General features: G+C 34.9%; 1 protein-coding gene and 2 long non-coding RNA genes across 3 annotated transcripts in view; 1 reads left to right on the plus strand and 2 right to left on the minus strand.

Annotated features, from left to right (window-relative positions):
* Positions 1-4,820: 4,820 nt before the first annotated feature.
* LOC141380476 (uncharacterized) lies at positions 4,821-18,034 on the minus strand. The gene is made up of 3 exons (XR_012398440.1): positions 17,858-18,034; positions 14,004-14,153; positions 4,821-6,176 (listed from the first exon to the last, which is right to left on the minus strand). It is a non-coding gene; the product is annotated as an uncharacterized lncRNA (long non-coding RNA).
* bhlhe23 (basic helix-loop-helix family, member e23) lies at positions 11,103-12,661 on the minus strand. The gene is given in 1 exon segment (NM_001030133.1): positions 11,103-12,661. A coding segment is annotated over 1 exon segment (684 nt). The 5' UTR covers positions 12,432-12,661; the 3' UTR covers positions 11,103-11,747.
* LOC137489111 (uncharacterized) overlaps positions 14,031-20,172 on the plus strand; it is a 68,882-nt gene continuing 62,740 nt past the window's right edge. The window contains exon 1 of the long non-coding RNA XR_011008447.2: positions 14,031-14,159. This is a non-coding gene — a long non-coding RNA (uncharacterized lncRNA). The remainder of the gene's footprint in view (positions 14,160-20,172) is intronic.

Below are 20,172 nucleotides of genomic sequence, written 5' to 3' on the forward strand. Positions count from 1 at the left end.
ACCCTTTCTCATTGGGTTAACACATTTTCCCCACCATTTTTCAAAACAGTTAACATGGATGTCATTCAAGCAGTCCAAACTACATTGTTTTAGTTATAGTTACCAAACAGAAATCATCCATTCCTAACCATTAGAAACTACCAAGATCAGCATGAATACACTGAAGCACTGGTTTGACACTCCTTCACACAAATCTTCAATTAACAAACAGTCTGCAAACATTATAGAAACGGTGGAAGGTCTGAGTTGTTCTGTGCCAGCATGGATGGAGGAGGTCATTAGTGGTTATGTCCGTTATTCTCAATAGATTTGACTATACTGGTTTACATGTGTTTTCTCTAATATTTACAGTATTTTTTTTTTTTTTACTTTTGTCTGTTTTTTATACTCTATTTCAGTTTTCAGCCACAGTTTGAAAAATGTCATGAATTCAACATAAATTTAATCAAAGCATTTCTTAATCTGGATCCAATTCTTTGCAAAAAGGCAAATTTGACAGCCCAAACAGAAAGACAACAAATGGCATTGGCAATATAGGCTACAATGTTAAGCAATGGTGCACTGATTCACACTGAGTTCTATATTTTGTATTTTGTTGTCCATTGTGTAATGATTGATTGAAAGAGCTTTCATACTTGTTTACAAGTTGTGTTGTTTGAAGGTAAAACTAGCTTTTGTTGCATATTTTAAATGTTTTGACACGGTATGTGCCTTTTGCAAGCAAAATGTGTCATTTTGACCATGAGTGCCGCTGTTTAGGCCTGTGTGTTAACTGTTTTGAAAATGTGGAGTTTCAGTTGACAGCTGCATCATAGCAATTGAGAAAAACTGTAACTGCTGAGCCACTAAATTATATATTTACTTAATTATATATTATATTATTTTGCAATTATAGCAACAAATGCAAAATAGTAAATGTATAAAAGCAATCACTTTTAAATTAATCTGTCAGCTTAGTGCCTTTATTAATCAGGGGTCACCACAGCAGAATGAAACGCCAACCTATGCAGCATGTTTTACGCAGTGGATGCCCTTCCAGCCGCAACCCATCACTGGGAAACATCCATACACACAGACACACAGACACACATTCATACAGTACGGTCAATTTTAGCATACCCAATTCACCTGTACCACATGTCTTTGGGCTTCTGGGAGAAACCGGAGCACCCAGAAGAAACCCACGCGAATACGAGGAGGACATGCAAACTCCACATAGAAATGCCAACTGACCCAGCTCAGGCTTGAACCAGCGACCTTTTTGCTGTAAGGTGATGTGCCACCCACTGCGCCACCGCGTCACCTTAAAAGACTATAAATTGCTAAAATATGATCAAATGAAATAGAATATAATTTAATTATACAGAATTCACACTAAAATAATTTATTTTTATTTATTTTAACACTTCTATTGTTTACATCTTGTGTCTTAAAAGTTAATATTTTAACATTTATTTAAAAGCTCCATTCACATCCATTCTATTTGCCTTATTCAGATTTTTGCTTTTTGTAAAGAACTTGAAACTTTAAGTGAAGCCAACACGCTCAAAACTTAATCTAATCTGGCATTTCTTTTAAAAAGAAAAAAAGAAAGTGCTGAAAAACACATAGACTTGCGTTATGATTTAATCTGCCGTGTTTATGAGCCATTGCAGCAGAGCGCACCTCTGCCTGTCTGCCTGTCAGAATTCTGCCTGCATGGAAGATTATGGATGGCCAATTACATAGTTTCTGGCATTAATTAATGATGTTAACTGTCTCCCCTGCTCCTTACAAAACAGAGTCTCTCCTAAGCTGCCTCCAGGAGGACAGCCTGGCTGAATGTGAGTGTGTGTGTGTGTAGGCGTATTGTCTGTAGGGATGCATCTAAATAAATTAATCTACAACACAAAGTCCATATGTTAGTTAATGTACTATCATGTATTACTACATCTTTAAAAATCAATTTGTGTTCTTTCAAAGCTCATTATCCTGCACGTGTCGGCTGTGTTCGAGCGTGTCATGTGCTTCCGCCAAAGCTCTGATTGTAATGGCCCTGACAGAGGAGGGGAAATGTGGTTGAACTGGTGCATGTCTCTTTTCTCTGGGTTTCTACTCTCCTGTCGTCTGCCCAAATTTCCCCCCACCAGTTTGGCGTCTGAGGGCCATTACAGAGATTAAGCTGAGGAAGTGGACTGGCTGCCCTGCGTGTCAGCTCACATACACTGACAAACTGGGAGATGAACACTTATTCTCTCCTCTGTTCTCTCTGATTCTGTTGTGCAGCTTTTAAAGACTTTTGCTATGGCCATGCACCTGCCTAAAGGCCTATAAAGCTCGGCTTTCGCTGCGCTTTCTTTGCAGAGCATCAGAAGTTATGTTCTCACTTCAGTACAAGTTCACTTTTAACTTTAGTGGCATAACATTGCAATATGGTTCTGGGGATTAATGTTAGTTAAACAATAATGCATTTGATAATCTATTATTATTTATTATTATAAAAATATTTTGAGATTTTATCATCAAAAAAGACTACATTGTTGAACAGTTGCAGTGATTTGCTGCATATGTAGTGATGAATGCATAGGAATGGAAGTCAATGGGGCAATAGGTGCACTGTGGCAGTGCCTTAACTCATTTACAGACATTGTAAGCACAAGGACTGACCTTTTTTCAGAGGGTCATTATTAAAACAAAAGACTTACATGTTGCTTAGTGTGGTTTTAGGAACAAAGTTTTACAAAAATAAATAATTAAACAAACGGACAAACAAACAAACAAGTGAATGTTTTTTTTTGGTGTGCCAGTTAATTATTTGGATTAAAGTGGGATAAAGTGCATAGATTATGCAAAAATAAAATAAAATAAAATAAAAAATGTTTGTCTCAGCACTAAATGCTTAACATAGCATTAGACTGGCATTTTTTTTTTATTCCTGACAACTTATTGCCAGTTCAGGATCAGTTTTTTTTAGGAATAATATATATATATATATATATATATATATATATATATATATATATATATATATATATATATATATATATATATATATATATATATATTTCTTGTTGTGCACTTTATTATATTTGGAGGCCTTTTGTATTCACAAACAGCTTCATCAGAATGAAAGGTAGCATTCGAAAAAGAATAATAGTGGCACTTTATTGGAGCATTTTGTCAATTTTCGCCATGATAACAACCAAAATTTTTTCTTTCGAAAATTTTAATATTGCTACTTGACCTTACTTTTATTTGAAAAAAATTATGACTATGAAAAATTTGGTCTGATGGTCCTAATAAAGGGACAGAATAAAACAAGATGATTTGACACTGATAAAATAAGTGACAGCTCCACGTTAGGTCACTTTAGGGCTAGGTGATTTGGCCTAAAATCAAAATCTTGATTAATTGAACAATGATTACAAGTAATGAACAATTGTTTTATTTATTTATTTTTTATTTTTTTGGTCCTCATAGTTCACTGGAAAGTTTTGTAGAGTAAATATGTTCACATCAGTGAGAGGTTTTTGATTAAAGGGTGCATTACATGATTTTAAAATAATTTAAGGAAACACACACTATCTAGTGTCAATGATCATTTATTGAACATCATCGGTGAACAACTGAAATTAATCCATGCTCGTCACCATTATCAAACTGACCAATCACAAAGCCTGCACTACATGTCGTGGCGACATGTAGTTACATCTATTGAGAGGTGCGTAGGTATACTTTCGTGCAAAGGTCGTGCCGGACCATACGTGTGCGCTTGACGCAGAAGTATAAATCAGTCTTAACAGAGCAGGGTCAGCGAAAGAAATAAAAAAAATCCACCTGGAAAAATTTGATTGATATAGGTTATGCATGACTGCGTATGAATGGAAGTCAATGGGGCAATAGGTGTAGTGTGACAGTGCCTTAACACTTAGATTTGTTGTCACTGCTTGTTTCTGTGGATACTCATTGATTAATTAATTATGTTCACCTGTGTCGGGTTTGGTTTCTCTTAGTAGGCCCACACGGAATCTGCTAGTGCAGAAATTTGCAGATTTTCACAGATTTTCAGCCTATTATTGAGTCTATTTATTTAGTTGTGTGTAAATATGTGTAAATTTATATTTATTACGTTTTTAAATTAATTTCAGTAATTACTAATATGAAAATTTTCATATGATTTAATTACAATACAGTTTGTAAAATAATAATTTCTGTCTTTTAGTAGTGGTGAAATTTTCACATGGTGAAATTTTTTTCCCTCGCCACTGTTTTCCCATGGCTTGTTTGGTTCGGGACTTGTGGAGCTGCGCTTCAGTAGATTTGCTCTACAGTTTGAACTTTCAGCAGTGAAATTTAAACCACACTGAACTAAACTTAACTGAACTTCAACTCTGAAATCTGACTTTGCTAGTACTACAGTATGTTAAGCTGCTTTGACACAACCTACGTTGTGAAAAGCGCTATATAAATAAACATGAATTAAATTGAATATATGGTATATATTGAGAGACTTACTTTGTTTACCACATAAGGGGATTTGCATTGTAAACATTAAATAAAAGTTAAAAATGTTTTTTTTTTTGTAACATATTTGTAACAAGTTACGATACACCCAAAACCATTCCGCATATATCTGCAGCTTTTTTTTTTTACAATATTCTGAGCAGAAATAGCAAAAAATGTTCACAGATTCTGTCTGACCCTACTTATTAGTCGTGTATTTTAGCCTTTAAGTTAAATTTTTCCTCTTGTTCTATATTGTCTTTATCTTTTGTGAAATTGCAGGTTGAAAATAAAGTTATGATTATAGAAATAACACACACACACACACACACACATTAAATAATCAAAACTTTAGTTAAGATGTAAAGCAGTTGAGATTGTCAAAGCAATAGTGGATTTAACTTTACACATAAACAATAATAAACAAATGTGTACTCTAAAGATGCATTAGCAAAAGTATTATGGCTATATGTTATGAAACAGAATTCTAACATTTACATTCTGTACAGTGCCTGACTGTAAGCATTATAAATTATAATGTTTTTAACATTTTTTAAAGAAAAATAAAAATAAAGGTAAGTGTACCTTGTACTCAAGCCAGAAAAAAATAAGGGACGACTTAAAATTATTATTAATAATAATTAAAGTGGACCTGGAATTTTCCTTTAACTGTGCATCTAAACAAACAAACAAAATATTAAAACATAAACAGACCAAAACGCAGATGCAGATTGTTCATAGATCAGCTAGCTTTGCCACAACACACCAAAACAACCACATGAACCTATTGATTTTCCTCCTTGGAACCATTAACCTTCTTTTCTCCTCAGTCTCATCCTCGGGTAATTCTACAGTTTAAATGCATGGTGTCAGGTGCCTTGTGGGGATGGCTGAGGGTTCTGGCCTGCATGCCATGTTAAGAACGTTAGCGGGCATATAGACGGGCATCGCCGCCCTCCCGCCCGCGTCCATGTCTGATTAGAGTAACGAACAGAGGGCTGGTCCGTCATGCTGCATTGTCCCTCACGTCGGCCTGAATCACATGGCTCCTCGGAACCAAATGACTCAGTCGGTCATCGCATACGACAAACTGGGCCGCAAGCAGGGGGGCAGCAATGATGTCACAGACCCACCAAAGGGGGATCCCCTCCTAATAAAAAATAAATAAAATTCTCATCTCAACCCGAATGTGAGATATAGAAAAACGAAGCACCAAAGGCACATAAAAAAGCAAGCTAATTATCACATACGGACCATCTGTACCCTCTAAATCAGCATTTCAAGCAGCGCTCACGCACACGCAGGTCTATTGAGGGTCACCACGTACAGACGTACTGCTTCATACACTTTTGTGCTTCCTTCCAAACTACCTCTCCCGCTTCCAGAGGCCTCTGACACTCTGGCTGAGTGCCTTCCAGTGTCTGCGTGTCTGCTGAGCATAAACAACACCAACCTGAGCGCCGTTACCACCAGTCCGCCCCCATCTCTCCTTTGTTGCTCTCGGCCTGTTTGCATCGCCGAAGCTCGCAGTCCCAAACATGTGTGCGCAGCTATATATGCGTATGTACATGAGCAGAGCGGGGCAGAGCTGTGATGTGCTTCCTCAAGAGCTTAATGACTCTCAGCAGTGCTGTCAGAAACACTCGGCAGAGTCCGGCACTTAAGGGCATATGTTTTTCCCTCTCCTCAGCCGCCTGCAAACAGCGACAAACACACACAAACAGAAGCTCCCAGCTACGGTAATGAAATCATTCAGCAGTGAACCCAAGAAAAAGAAGGGCAGTGAAAAATAACTGCAACCCTGTGATGAACAGCTTGTGTTAGGAGGCTCATGCAAGATGTGCGCTCCTCTGCAGCCATTGATAGGTACTTTCATATTGTAGTGTTTTACTGATCAAAATCAGTCACTCATTTTAGGTAATCTGGTTTGAGGTCTTGGATTACTTGTAGATTACTTTAATCTTAGTTTACGTTTTGATTACTTTGGATTGTTTGTAATAGATGTGAATGCGGTTACATATAAACAAATAGCTTCTGCTTCATCCTGCTCCATTTCGACCTTGCTGAAATGTATTTTCTTTAAAAAATAGTTTTGTATAATAAATCAAAACTAATCAGAGAAATAAATTACAGTGCTCAGCTTATATGAGAACACCCCTCACAAATCTCTCATTTAAATGAATATTTTCTAAAGGAAGCTTTACAATATTATATTTGTGCATATACATTAGTTTAGTCAGTACAAAAGACAAATCTGGTGCTTATCTAACAAAAAACCTACAATAACAGTTCAAAAATTAGTAGCCCAATTTTATATGTTAGGGAAAAATATAAAATAACATTTCCAAAAATAGAAAAAAATCAAGAGATACAAAAATATGTAATATTTTGTTAAAATGTTGTTGTTTGTAATTTTTTCTTTTTTGCAGTATTTTCCATGAATGCATTATCTTTCCATTTCTAAAGGTGTTCTGTAACTAAAATATAATTTTAATAAATATATATGTTTAATAAATCTGTTTGGTTCAAATGCACAAGTATATACAGTTGAAGTCAGAATTATTAGTTTTATTATTAATTATTATTAGTCTGTTTAATGGAGAGAATATTTTTTTCAACAAATTTCTAATCATAATAGTTGTAATAACTCATTTCTAATTACTGATTTATTATCTTTGCCATGATGATAGTAAATAATATTTCTCTAGATATATTTTTAAGACACTTCTATACAGCTTAAAGTGACATTTAAAGGCTTAACTTAGTTAATTAGGTTAACTAGGCAGGTTAGGGTAATCAGGTAAGTTATTGTATGACAATGGTTTGCTCTGTAGACTATCCAAAAATATATATAGCTTAAAGGAGCTAATAATTTTGACCTTAAAAAGGTTTTTAAAATACTAAAAACTGCTTTTATTCTAGCCAAAATAAAACAAATAAGACTTTCTCCAGAAGAAAAAAATATTATCAGACATACTGTGAAATTTTCCTTGCTCTGTTAAACATCATTTGGGAAATATTTAAAAAAAGAAAAAAAATATAAGGGGGTTTAATAATTCTGATTTTAACTGTATTACATATATTTACTGAGAAATTGATAAAAATATTCCTTTCCAAAATAGGGTGTACTCATATGCTGAGCACTGCACGTTCCACTCTTTGTTATTATCATGGTTTTACAATTGTGTTAAATTAATAAAATACTGACAATTTGTAAACTTATGTAAATCTAACAATAAAAAAGAATAAAATTATTTAAAATGTAAAAACAAGCAAAAAAATAAACACCAAAATTTGAAATATTCTGATTTCCCCAGACTTAATTTTACTCCCTTGACTTTGAGTGCATGCATGCCATTTCTTATCTGTATTTTAGCATTACATATTTATTCATGTATTTTCTTATCAAATATTTTTAATACAAGTTTTATTTTTTTATTAAATATTTTATTTTTTTAAATCACTTTGGATCAACTACGGTTGTGTAAAATTGTGCTCTGTAAATAAAATTTGCCTTGCCTAATTATTACAAGTACTATATTTACCCAACAATGCAACACAACATCAACAAAAAAATAAATAAATTAATTAATTGATTAAGCAAAATGCAAATGCTAAAAATCTCAAACAAATAAATAACAAAATAAATATTAAATGTTTTAAATAATATTTATTATAATAATATAATAATTTATTAACATCTGCTTCAGATCAACATATAGATTCTGATGATCCTACATCAGTTTCTATTTCATTACAATTTACACATACACGAAAAATTATTTGTGATTTACTAAGGGATTTGATATCAACTCATTTAACCAAAATCACAGACTAAGTGAATAATCAAATCACTACTCTTTTTCCTGATTTAAAAAGAACCAGTGCAGTACAATTATGTAAAAAATATATACAAAATACAAATATCGAGAAGTGGTCATATCTCCTGCACAGAGAGAGAGAGAGAGAGAGAAAAAGTATTACATAACTCACAGATTATTTACATCTTGTCACCTCCTGTACTGCATTGTGTATTTCACACATGAAAGTCATGTCTTATGATTAGCATGTGACAATGCATTGTGTGTGTATATGTGTGAGTGAATACATTTTTCAGTGGCTTGTTGTGTCATAATTAACTTGTGAGAACATAAAAAATGTTGATGCCACAAATTTATTATACTACATTATGTTATATTTTATGTTATTATATTATACTATATTATATTATATTATATTATATTATATTATATTATATTATATTATATTATACTATATTATATTATATTATATTATATTATATCATATTATGTCATGTTATATCAAATCATAATATATTATATTATATTATATTATATTATATTATATTATATTATATCATATTATGTCATGTTATATCAAATCATGTTATATTATATTATATTATATTATATTATATTATATAGCCAACAACCCACAAGTTATTCATAATATGCTGTGATATGTTAAAATTATACATAATTTTACATTTTTTAAAATAATAACATGATATTTAAAAGATTTTTTTATGTTTGTTTGTAATGTACAAATTTTTTTTTTTCATTTCTTTTCACTTTTTATATCCATATTTTATCATCTCTTTGCTACACAACTGATGATCTTTATTTTCTATTTTACGTAAAGGTCTGACAAAAACTCAATTCTTTGACTCGATTAATCACTTATCAGCCAGTAGATGGCGATAATGGTGGGTATTTTCGTGAGCAATATCGCGTTGTTAAAAAAAAAACAGAATCATAATTTAAATTTTGGACCAAAACAAACTGATTCTTCCATTTACATCACTGACTCGCTATATGAAGACATCGCAAATCCTCTCATATATTTTTCAAAAACTTAAACAAAATAAAATCTAAAAAATCTAATCCTAAGACCAAATAAGTAGGCTATTTGTGTATAACTTTATCAATTAGTAAAAAGTAACTGTTTAAAACCCCTAAATCTTGAATTATCTTAAAAATAAACTCAAAAGGCCAATAAATAAATAAAATGACTGCGGTTGCATTTCCATGGCCTCATCTTCACCAATTAAATGAGTCTATACATCAAGAGTGATTAGGAAACTGTAAGAGCAGCTCTCCTGCGTGTCAGAAGTGTTCAGCGGTCAGTGAGTGTCAGCAGAGAGACGCTTCGACACGCCAGGGGTTTAATGCTCTTACAACACGACACGCCAATGACGCGCCCGCCGGGAGTGATGACTGTTCGTTTAACGCAGAAAGAGTGCAAGATCACTTTCTCTCTAGTGCACACTAGTGGACAGGATTGAAGATCATTACTGATGGCATAATGAAAAGGAAACTCGTCTCTAAACAACAATTCTCCTCGTAATTACAACCATATTTAAAAAACCCAACTTTGTGAGCAGTCGATAATAAATAGATATAAATATCCAGTATGTAAAACATAAATAGCCCAACAGTGATGTTCAGTTTGAAAGGTTCATTCATGTTTTTAAACAAACAATGATGCAAATATTCAGTTTTGGCCTGAAATTCAGTCTAAACGTAAATAAACATTTTCATGTTGAAATAAACTAAAATCAATTATTAAATAGTTTCATTGTTTTATACATCTGCAAATTATTATTTTACAGACTTTAATGTTTGTTTACAAATCAGTAATTACTGCACAGGACTAAAACAAACTTACATAATATCTATTAAAAATAATATATATAATATATCTCTATAATATATATAAAAAGTCTTTTTTTTTTTTTTTTTTTTTTTTACATAAGGCTGTTTAAAACGCCTGCTTTAGATTTGGCTTCTCTGTTGTATTGAACAGTTTTTTAATCTCCAAGGCTAAATACACGTTAGGATTAACAGTGTAAAACGAAGTGATGTATCGATTCAGCGTTAGATCACTGACAAATGGTCTAGTTTAGTTATAGAGAAGTGTGTGTGAGACTGGCTTTGAATGCATGCGCTCATGCATTAGCAGGTTGTGGACGACAGGCGCTGAAATCGCGTTAATAAGTGGAACGGGTAAGTTACAGGACACCGCCGATTCACGATCACACAAATACCCAAGGACAGGTCCTTGCGGCCCCGGGGCGCTTCCTGCGCCCTCACAACAGCAGCAGGCCGCGTCTCACCAGCGAGGACCAGTCTCATTTAGGAGATTATAAGCTCAATGCACATTGCAGGCATGACACAACCCTTCAATACACAGATGATCTGAGCTAAAGTGTGTCATTATTGTGTTGATGTACATGTAGGCCCTGTACTGCAATCGCTTTTATTTTGGACATTTATGAGCATCAATATTGTGATAACTTTAAAATCATTTAATGGTTATTAAGCGCTTTGTAAAACAAAACAAAACAAACAAAAATGGATTTTGCATCTACTATATGAATAAAAACAGTTTAAATCTGAACTCTGCACTGTGCATCGTAGATATCTGAATAAATCCGAACTCAAGTGTTGGTTCACGTCAAAGGCCTTTTGATATTTTGGCTACATGATTTGTAAAAACTTCCAAACAACTTTTTCTTTCAAACAATCCAAACATGTTCGCTTCTTTAAAACAGTTCCAACTAATATACACATGCATGGGAGAGGAAAAAACTGAGATGATCATAGATATATGTTTTAATTATAAAGACATATAAACAATATACAGTATGAAACGCATGTCGCAACAAGGTCAAAATCCTTTGATCAAGTAGTTCTTCACAGTTGTACAATACAATCAAGTGAACTGTGCAATAACAAAAAATAATAAATAAATAAATAAACGATTTATAGGCCAAGCATCTGAGGATGTTACGTTTTTCCCTAAAACACTGATGGAGTATATCATCCGTATATTCATTTCAGACTAACTTAAAAAAAAAAGAAACTATTGTTTATTGTGGGCAATTGTAAATTGCATAGTTGACCAATACCGATGAAACCGAAAGCTTTGACTTAAAAAAGAAATCCTTCGCAAACTGTGAGCAATAATAAGCAATTTCTTTTGTTTGTTTGTTTTCACACAAATAATCTTTTAAATCCTTCATTTGGGAAAAGGAAGAAAGGCTTTAAATTTGAGGGGTTTATAAGCTTGTTTCAGTAATTCCGTGTCTCTTGATTATTTATTTCACATTATCTAATAAATTTGGATGACACATCGCACTTATTTTGACACAAAGCAGGAGTTTTGAGTCAGACCTATAAGCCCAGTCCCAACAAAACAGTTCGACCAACATAAGGAAGCGGGAAGAGTTCAGCGAGTGGAAGTCAAGGCTTATCGTTGCAGTGTTTGAACAGGTTGGACGGGGTGCCGGAGAACGAGTTGCATTTCTCCGCGCAGGTGGCCAGTGCTGTGCTCGAAAACGGATACACGGCCGCTTGTCCGAAAGGCGCGAGCGCGGTGGGAATCGGCGAAGTTATAGTCTGTCCTTGGTTAAGATAAGCCACCAACCGGCGCATCTCCTCCAGCGCCTGCGCCTGCATTAGGATGTAGTTTTTTGCAAGAAGCAAAGTTGCAATTTTAGAGAGTTTTCTCACGGACGGGCTGTGCGCGTAAGGAATCACAGATCTCAGACCGTCCAGCGCGTCATTGAGGTCGTGCATGCGTCTCCGCTCGCGCGCGTTGATGCTCAGCCGGAGAGATCTCTGCTCCTTGGACTTCTTGGTGAGAGAGCCCGGGTGCTTCTCTTCGTCGAAGCCCGCGCCTCGCTTACGGGACTCGAGGTTGTCGAAGCCGTCGTCTTCGTCGCTGGTCTGCTCACCGCCACTTTCGTTCGACTTTCCAGTTTGACCGGAGAGGAAATCCGCGGCAGGTGTGAGCGAGAAGCGGCCAGGACTTCCAGCACCATGGCCAGCGCCGAAACCGAAGGCGGACTGTCCGTAGCGCTGCGTCAGGTCCAGCAAGGTATCGTTGCTGATCGATTTCAGCAAGTTCTCGTCGCCGACATTCATTTTGGAGAAAATAAATAAAATGAAAACAAAAAAACGGACCGGATGGAAAACTTTGGCGCGCGCGCTCCTGAAAGCTTGCTCGCGCTTCCCCGTCTTCTGTTTCGTGGGTGTCCTTCAAAGGGCTGTTGAAAATGAAGACACTTTTTGATAGAGATCTTTCTTCCCCTATCACGTCGAGCACTCGTGTTCCGCTCCTCCGCGCAGACAGTGATGTTGCGTGCACTTTAGACGCCTCGTCTGAACTTGCGCGCGTTCTTGCAGTGCGTCTTGCCCTCGCCCTGGGCAGATTGAGACTCGCGCGCAGTCCTACAAGCTAGTGAGTAAGAGCGCGAGGCCCCGCGGGATTATCACTCTGTCCAATCAGGAGGGCGTTTTAATTAAGAAGATTAGAAACTGGCATGCTCTTAAATTCATCTAGCAATCATAACTGCTGAACAAATGATGGCATAATATTAAACATGGCCGAAGCATTGTAGTGAGCAGCATTTTTGTTAATCTGTAATACTGTGAAATTCCAATCAGTTACACCAAATGAACAAAAAGTTAGTCAAGTAATTATTAAAACAATTTGTTGTAAAGTGAATATTTATCTATACCACCTAACAAATAGACAAATTTATGAGGAATACAATCAAAGAAAATGACCACTAAAATAATTTGATATTATTGTCAAACTGAGGATTCAAAAAGTTATTTTAGGGGAAGTGCAATAGAAACTACAGAGCATGCTTACTGATTGCATGTAATATTTCTTATAATAAGATGCCAAAAGATTTGAGTTCTTTAAGGCTCACACAATCATATTGCAGGTTTTGTAAAAAAAATTACAGGTGCTCCTAAATTCTTTTTAAATTACCTTTCTAAATAAATCTACCGTGTCCTATTGCTTGACTTCAATATGTAATAGTTCATGCTTATGAATTTGGTGACAAAAGCACCTCTCAATAACAATAACAATACAACAAATCCCAATCTAATAAAATTATATCAAAAGTAATCTTAAAGTAATCAGTGCATTACTTCAAATGAGTAATCTAGATTAAACTGAAGTTATCACCATGTAATTTGTAGTGACAACAAGTTGTGTTCTGGTTTAGTCCTTTGAGTAAATAAATAAATAATAAATAAATAAATAATAAAAATAATAAAAAATAAGACCTATGGTTAGTAGAAGAGATATAAACAAAAAACAGTCAAATCTCAGGTGTGGGTTTAGGCCTAAAGAAACTAGCAAGCTGCAACATATAGGATACTAAAGCTACCACAACGTAAGTCTACCTGCTTGATATTCACTGTCCTTAATTGTACTGCAATAGAGAACTATTAAAACAAGAAATTTAAAACAAGACAGAGACTTTATGACAAAAAATAACTTTAAAAGAAGAGAACTCTAAAACAAGACCATGTTTGACTGAAGTTCTGGAGTTGAAAAAAAAATGACGCCACTATACTCCATCAAATGTGCAAGCTACAATCTTTGAGCTAAAATGGCAACATTTTCTCTAGGCTTAACATTTATACAATGCTTTTTGTTTTGCCCATGCAGGGTATATGCTGTAACTTGTATCTGACCTGACGTGTGTGTGTGTTGTTGAACAGGGCGGAAGTGATGGTAGAGATGACGTGCTGTGAGGGATTAATCGCACCGCCTGGATAAGGCCCAGCGTTGAGCTTCAGCAGCTACAGCCAACATTAAGCAAATGTGAAGGTATAGGGAGATTTCTGCAGGTTGGTAAAAAAGAAAAAGAAAACAGCAAGTCAGTGTTAAATCTTTAGTACAAGATAGCTTTTCTACTAGTATATAATCTAGGCCTACATAATTCAGTCAGTTCTTGAAAGTTGTTTTAGGGTTTCTACAGTGAATGTTAAATAAAAATTATAAATAATTAAACAAGCAATTATCACTCAATTGTTATAAACTCTTACTTGACAAAAGAAAACAATCAAAAAGTGCTCAATAAATGACAAACTTGGCGCTAAAATGATGCACTGCCATCTTGTGTTCATTGGAGAAAGGCACAAATTAGAAAACCAACAGCTGCATAGACAAACTAATGCCTAGTTCAGACTGCATGATTTTAGCCCCGATTATATTTTATTGAATATTATGTATTTACAAAATTATCCTTAACATTGAAATATGTTAATTTAGCTTATAGTAAAAATAATTAAAATAGATTACATTCTTAATCCTAATTGTTTAATAATCTTAATTGTTTAAATATTTTGGTATATATGTTTATGATATTTTAAATTAGTTTTTCATGTATTCCATTCTCAGTTTAATTTGATTCACTTTTAATATTTTTCTTTGATTGTTTTTTTTCCAAACGACTGCACTTTATGGTTTATTTACATTGTTTTATGTTTATATTAGTTATTTTAGTAAACTAAATGAAAATAAACTCAAAACAAATGTGAAAAGATTATTCATTTTGTAAAAAGTTTTAATAGCATTTTCAATTTTTAAAAATTTTAATGTTAATATTTTATATTAGGATTATTATTTTATATATTTTCCCAGAGATGGGTTGCGGCTGGAAGGGCATCCGCTGCGTAAAAACTTGCTGGATAAGTTGGTGGTTCATTCCGCTGTGGCGACCCCGGATTAATAAAGGGACTAAGCCGACAAGAAAATGAATGAATATTATTTTATATAACTTTAAAATATAATATTATTTCTAGTTATGCTTTTTTGTGTGTTTTTTAAATATATCTATATAATTATACAGATAACTATACATTTAATATAAGTAAATGTTCAATTTATTCTAAAATAAACGTTTCTCAGTGATGGGTTGCGGCTGGAAGGGCAGCCACTGTGTAAAACATATGCTTGATAAATTGGCGGTTCATTCTGCTGTGGTAATCCCAGATTAATAAAGGCACTAAGCCGAAATGAAAATTAATAAATTAATAAAATAAACGATTTTGTCATAAATTGAGTTAATCTTAAATTGAGTTTGGGATCCTTAGAGCTGCACACCGATGGATTGCTCTTTTCTTAGTGTTTGGACTCTCAGCAGTCATTATTAAACCACACTGAACTGAGCTAAACTGAACTGAACTTAAACTCTGAAAACTAAACTACACTTTTCAATTTACTATGATCTTCTATGTAAAGCTGCTTTGACACAATCTACATTGTAAAAGCGCTACACAAATAAAGATGAATTGAATTTTATTGAATTTATTTGGGCAGGTGTGAATGCAGTCATTGCATTTGCACCAAAAGCAGACTAAACAAACCGAGACCTGCTTGAAGAGGCTGTCTCATTACACTTACAACATAACACTTATTTTATAGTTATTCGTTTGTGAGGAGAACATGATCAGAACAGGAACGAACCCAACTGAAAAAAGTACTAAACATTTTTTGGACAAAACCATCTGCCATAGTCAACTGTGCTCTGTATTGTGGGATCAGGGCAAGTATTTGTTTATAGTGCTTTAGCCACAGCACTAAACTATATAATATACAATGCCCAGGGATACAGTCGTTTATGCTATGAATTGTTGTGTTGTCACGTCTGCTGGCTTCTCCATATCTGTTTGTTTACTTCTGAGAGTTCTCTAGGAATATTCTTGAACGTTAATTCTGACCAACTGAAAAGCAGTTTAGGTCAGGAAATACATCTAATGACACATATTGCAAATGAGTAATGTGAATGTTGACACATGACTCCATTTTAGTTCGTTTTAACGGTCTTCAATACTATCTGGATGCAGACTTGGATTAGGAAGACTGCACAGACAAAACGACTGGGTCTGAAATCTCATACCTTCATACAATATATAGTATGATAAAAACAGTATGCGAGTGGAGTAGTATATCCAAATAAAGTGGCAACATCCTGCTCTCACTCGTGAAGCTAATACTGAAGTAACTGACACTGCAATTCACCGACTGTCCTTTGGGGGCTTGCTCCAGGAACTCCAGATGTTCACTGACTGCCATGCTAAATTGGCCATTTTTACAGCTGATAAAAACATGTTCACAGCCTGGTACAAAAGATGGTTTTGGTGCATAAAGCTAATATTTTCCTTAATGACAACTGTGAGGGGGTGATTTTTTTTATAACTCATCCATTTCATTTATATTGAGCTTAATTAAGTCTTAATTGAGTGAGTGACAACTTGATTGACAGCTAGGTCTCGCTGGTCGCGGTCAAGTCACCTCAGCTGATTCGGGCTGATTAGCCGATGAGCTTGTCATATATGTTGTTTTTTGTTTTAGTTTATGTGCTTTATGGATTATTTTTTTTTACAATTATCAGATAATAAGGAATGCTGTGCTCACTTAATTTACTTAATTGTGCTCAAAAACTATTCAAGTGACCTCCTATTCCAAGATGAGTGAAATACTTATTTTTGAAAATTCTATAACAGTCGTTTGAAACGTTGTCATACAGTGTTATGCCTGGATTTCATAAATAGCCTTGCATTTACTAATTTAGACCATATTTAAAGTAAATAGAAGTAATTTGCTTTTTCCTCCTGTAGAAAAACATCAAAAGAAGAATGCTTAGTGGCCCAATGTATTACACCAGTGTTTTTAAAGGACCAAAAAAAAATGTATTACACAACCAAGCACATGTGTTCAGAACACAAACGAGTCGCAGGTAATAAAGTAATAAGCGTTTCGGCCAAAAAAAAAAAAAAAAAAAAAAAAAACCTTTCCGTAGCTCTGCTCTGCTCATGCTTCACCTCTTTGCCCATGTTTGGGTCATGGTCGGAGCGATGATACACGAACAAAATGGCGATGTTCCATTCATACAACTCACATTCATACTGTATAAAATGTATTTTTCTATTGGTTGAATAAATTTAAATTCAAATGCAATACCTAGGCAATTTTGGACGCAGTCAATGCACTCAGTGGAGCTAGTGAAGTCACTGTGAGGGGGTTGAGACCAGAGCAATCAATCTGTTCTGAAAAGAAACCAAAACTCCAGAAATATGTTAAAGTGTATCATTTGGTCCAGGAAAATTTAACCAAACCACAAAAAAATGGGTGAACTATCCCTTTAATTATACATAAAAAGGATAATATGTGCCTTCTCACACAATACACAAGATGGCGCTGCTGTAAAACAATTCTTCATCAAGCAACATGAACAACTAAAGCTATGCTAAACACAAACACTGCCACCTCACACTAAAAACAATAGTGTGATTAATACAGAAATCATATTCCACAATAATAGCAACAAAAACATTACATACAGACAATCTATATACACAATTCAATGGGAAGGTCAAATACATTCAAAAGTGCAAAAGTTTGCCTGCCTGGGGGTAGAAATGTGTACAAATAAACAACAATTGTATAGAAAATAAGACTGTTTGATGTTTGTCCACAACATTTGTGCTTGCTGCTTTGAAAAGACAGATAAACAGACGGACGGATGGACAAAGCGACTGACCTCTTTTATCTCCCTTGTTCCAGGCTATTCCCTTTAGCGTGTGATCAGCAGGAGATTTGTCTTTTTTCGGAGAGTTATCATTCCGCGTGTGTGTGATATCAGGCCCTCCGGACAAACGCCCGCCAGAGAGCGTTTCCAGCCTCTCCTAACACACCGTGAAATGATAGGCCTCTCCGGCTATTGTGAGAGAGGTGGCACATTTCTGAGCCTCTGTCTTCAAACCATTTTCCACACCAAAAGTAGTCATCTTGTGTATTCATTTCGGGTGTGAGGTTATATCTGCAAAAATATACAACAAAAGCAGCACAGGCGCTCTCGCTTTGAACATCCTGTTCACGGAGGTAAAACTTGGGCAGTGATGGCCTGAGAGTAAAAAGCAAACGGAATATAATATTTAGGCATTAGAATAGCCGCTGACCTTGCGTCCATATTTGCATAATGATGGCAAAGACACGTTTATATGTGTGCGAGAGTGTGAGGACGCCTCGGCTAATGCAAGAAACCGTGAAGCAACTGAATGCTGGCGCTTTTATTTGGTTGTTGCTAGGTGACGAGTGGCGCGCGCCGAACGAGTCTGACAAAAGAATCTTATATTTATATCCGCTTTAACAGCCTTAATTCATCATTCAAACATGACAAGTGCCAAATAACAGAACAAAAGAACTTTCAGCTAAGCAGAGGATTATGATGATTTTGAAGCAATGGTGGAAAGACTACTGAAAAATCCTATTTAAGTCAAAGTACCATTACTTGCCTAAAAATGTAGTGCAAGTAGAGTAGAATCTGTAAAAAGTATCTGTAAAAGTAAAGTAGACATTTCAAAAGTACTCAAGAGTAGTAGGTAGTGAGTAGGCCTATTAGCGCTGTAAAAAGCTATTGCATTTACATGTGGATGTGTGTAAACGTAACATTCTGTACTGCATTTAGTAATTGCCCAGCAGGCACACAACGTCATAAGACATTAATATTAGGTTAGATTTAGGCTGCGATGTTAGGTGACCTAAATTCAATGACTAGCCAGTGTCAAAGGATTTAGGTTGTGTTAGAAAGTGACCAAAATCCAACGTATCCAAAATCCTGATAGACACCATAGAGATAACGTCCACACAACGTCAAGCTGTAGTATCAATAGAAGTTGATTATAGGTTGGACATTGACATCGGCCTAACGTCAGGTTCTGATGTACATTTAGATTTTCATTTCCAAACAAAATGAAATGTCCCCTCGATGCTATACATTGTCAATATGACGTCCTGTTGGCGTCTTGTGCCTGCTGGGTGTTTAAGCCCATTTCGGTCATCATACAGTAAACATCCGTCATCTTCTCAGTGACATGCACCTAAACAGTCTCTGGGTCAATGCGTGTAAAGATTTTGAACATCATCTTGAACACTTTTAATGTTTCCAAACAGTTTGCAGCAATTATAAATCCCCATGTCTTGAGGTAGTTCATTATGATGCAATTTAGCTTCTATGTGAGGTTAGATTGGACAGGAAACACAAGACTACTCAGCCAATCCACACAGACAAGAAAAAATAAAAGTAGTGACTGCAGGTTGATGACGCCATCAGCAAAGATGAAAGAAACACATGGGTGGGTCAAAAGTAACACAACAAAATCATCATCATGTGCTGGGTGTGATGGGTCTAGAGTGATTTTGCAAACTCTTTTATTCACTCTGGAATAGTACAGTGTGGAAAGGCTAGTTGCAGTGATTCATTCAGCAATCCGGACTCTTGGCTGTAGTCTATTTGCTAGATTTACTGACTTAATCTTGTTCATTTCAAACATATCTGACTATGACCTTGTTAATGTTAACTGCAAACATATTTTGTCCTTTATTTTTGCAAAAATATTAAACAGCATTTTCATTTAAACTTCACTTCCATCAAATATATTCTAAAAGCAATCCAACAATGCAAAATCTTACAATTTTCTAAAAAAAAAAATTTTTATTAGTGGCAATATGCATAAAATTTATATTAATCAAAACACTGAAAACTTTAATGTGGAAGCAAAAAATAAGGTATGGCTATTAGCAGTGTTACTTTCATCCCCACAGGAACTCTTGCTATTTAAACCTGACTTACTTTTAATCTGAAAAACTCAGACATCGCAAACTTAAGGGTGTGTTATTGCACTAAATAACCTGTAGGTTGATCATTACTGTGATGCATGAAAAGAGAAACACAACTTGTAATAAGGAAAAATGAACCTCTACAAAAATGTAATTTTTGCACGAACAGAAATTAAGGGCTAACCATGAAACATGGTCCCGAAATCAGGTGATATTTGGCAGCTCCATCAAGGGTTG

Source organism: Danio rerio, chromosome 23 (assembly GCF_049306965.1).
Source record: "Danio rerio strain Tuebingen ecotype United States chromosome 23, GRCz12tu, whole genome shotgun sequence".
Lineage (NCBI taxonomy): Eukaryota > Metazoa > Chordata > Actinopteri > Cypriniformes > Danionidae > Danio > Danio rerio.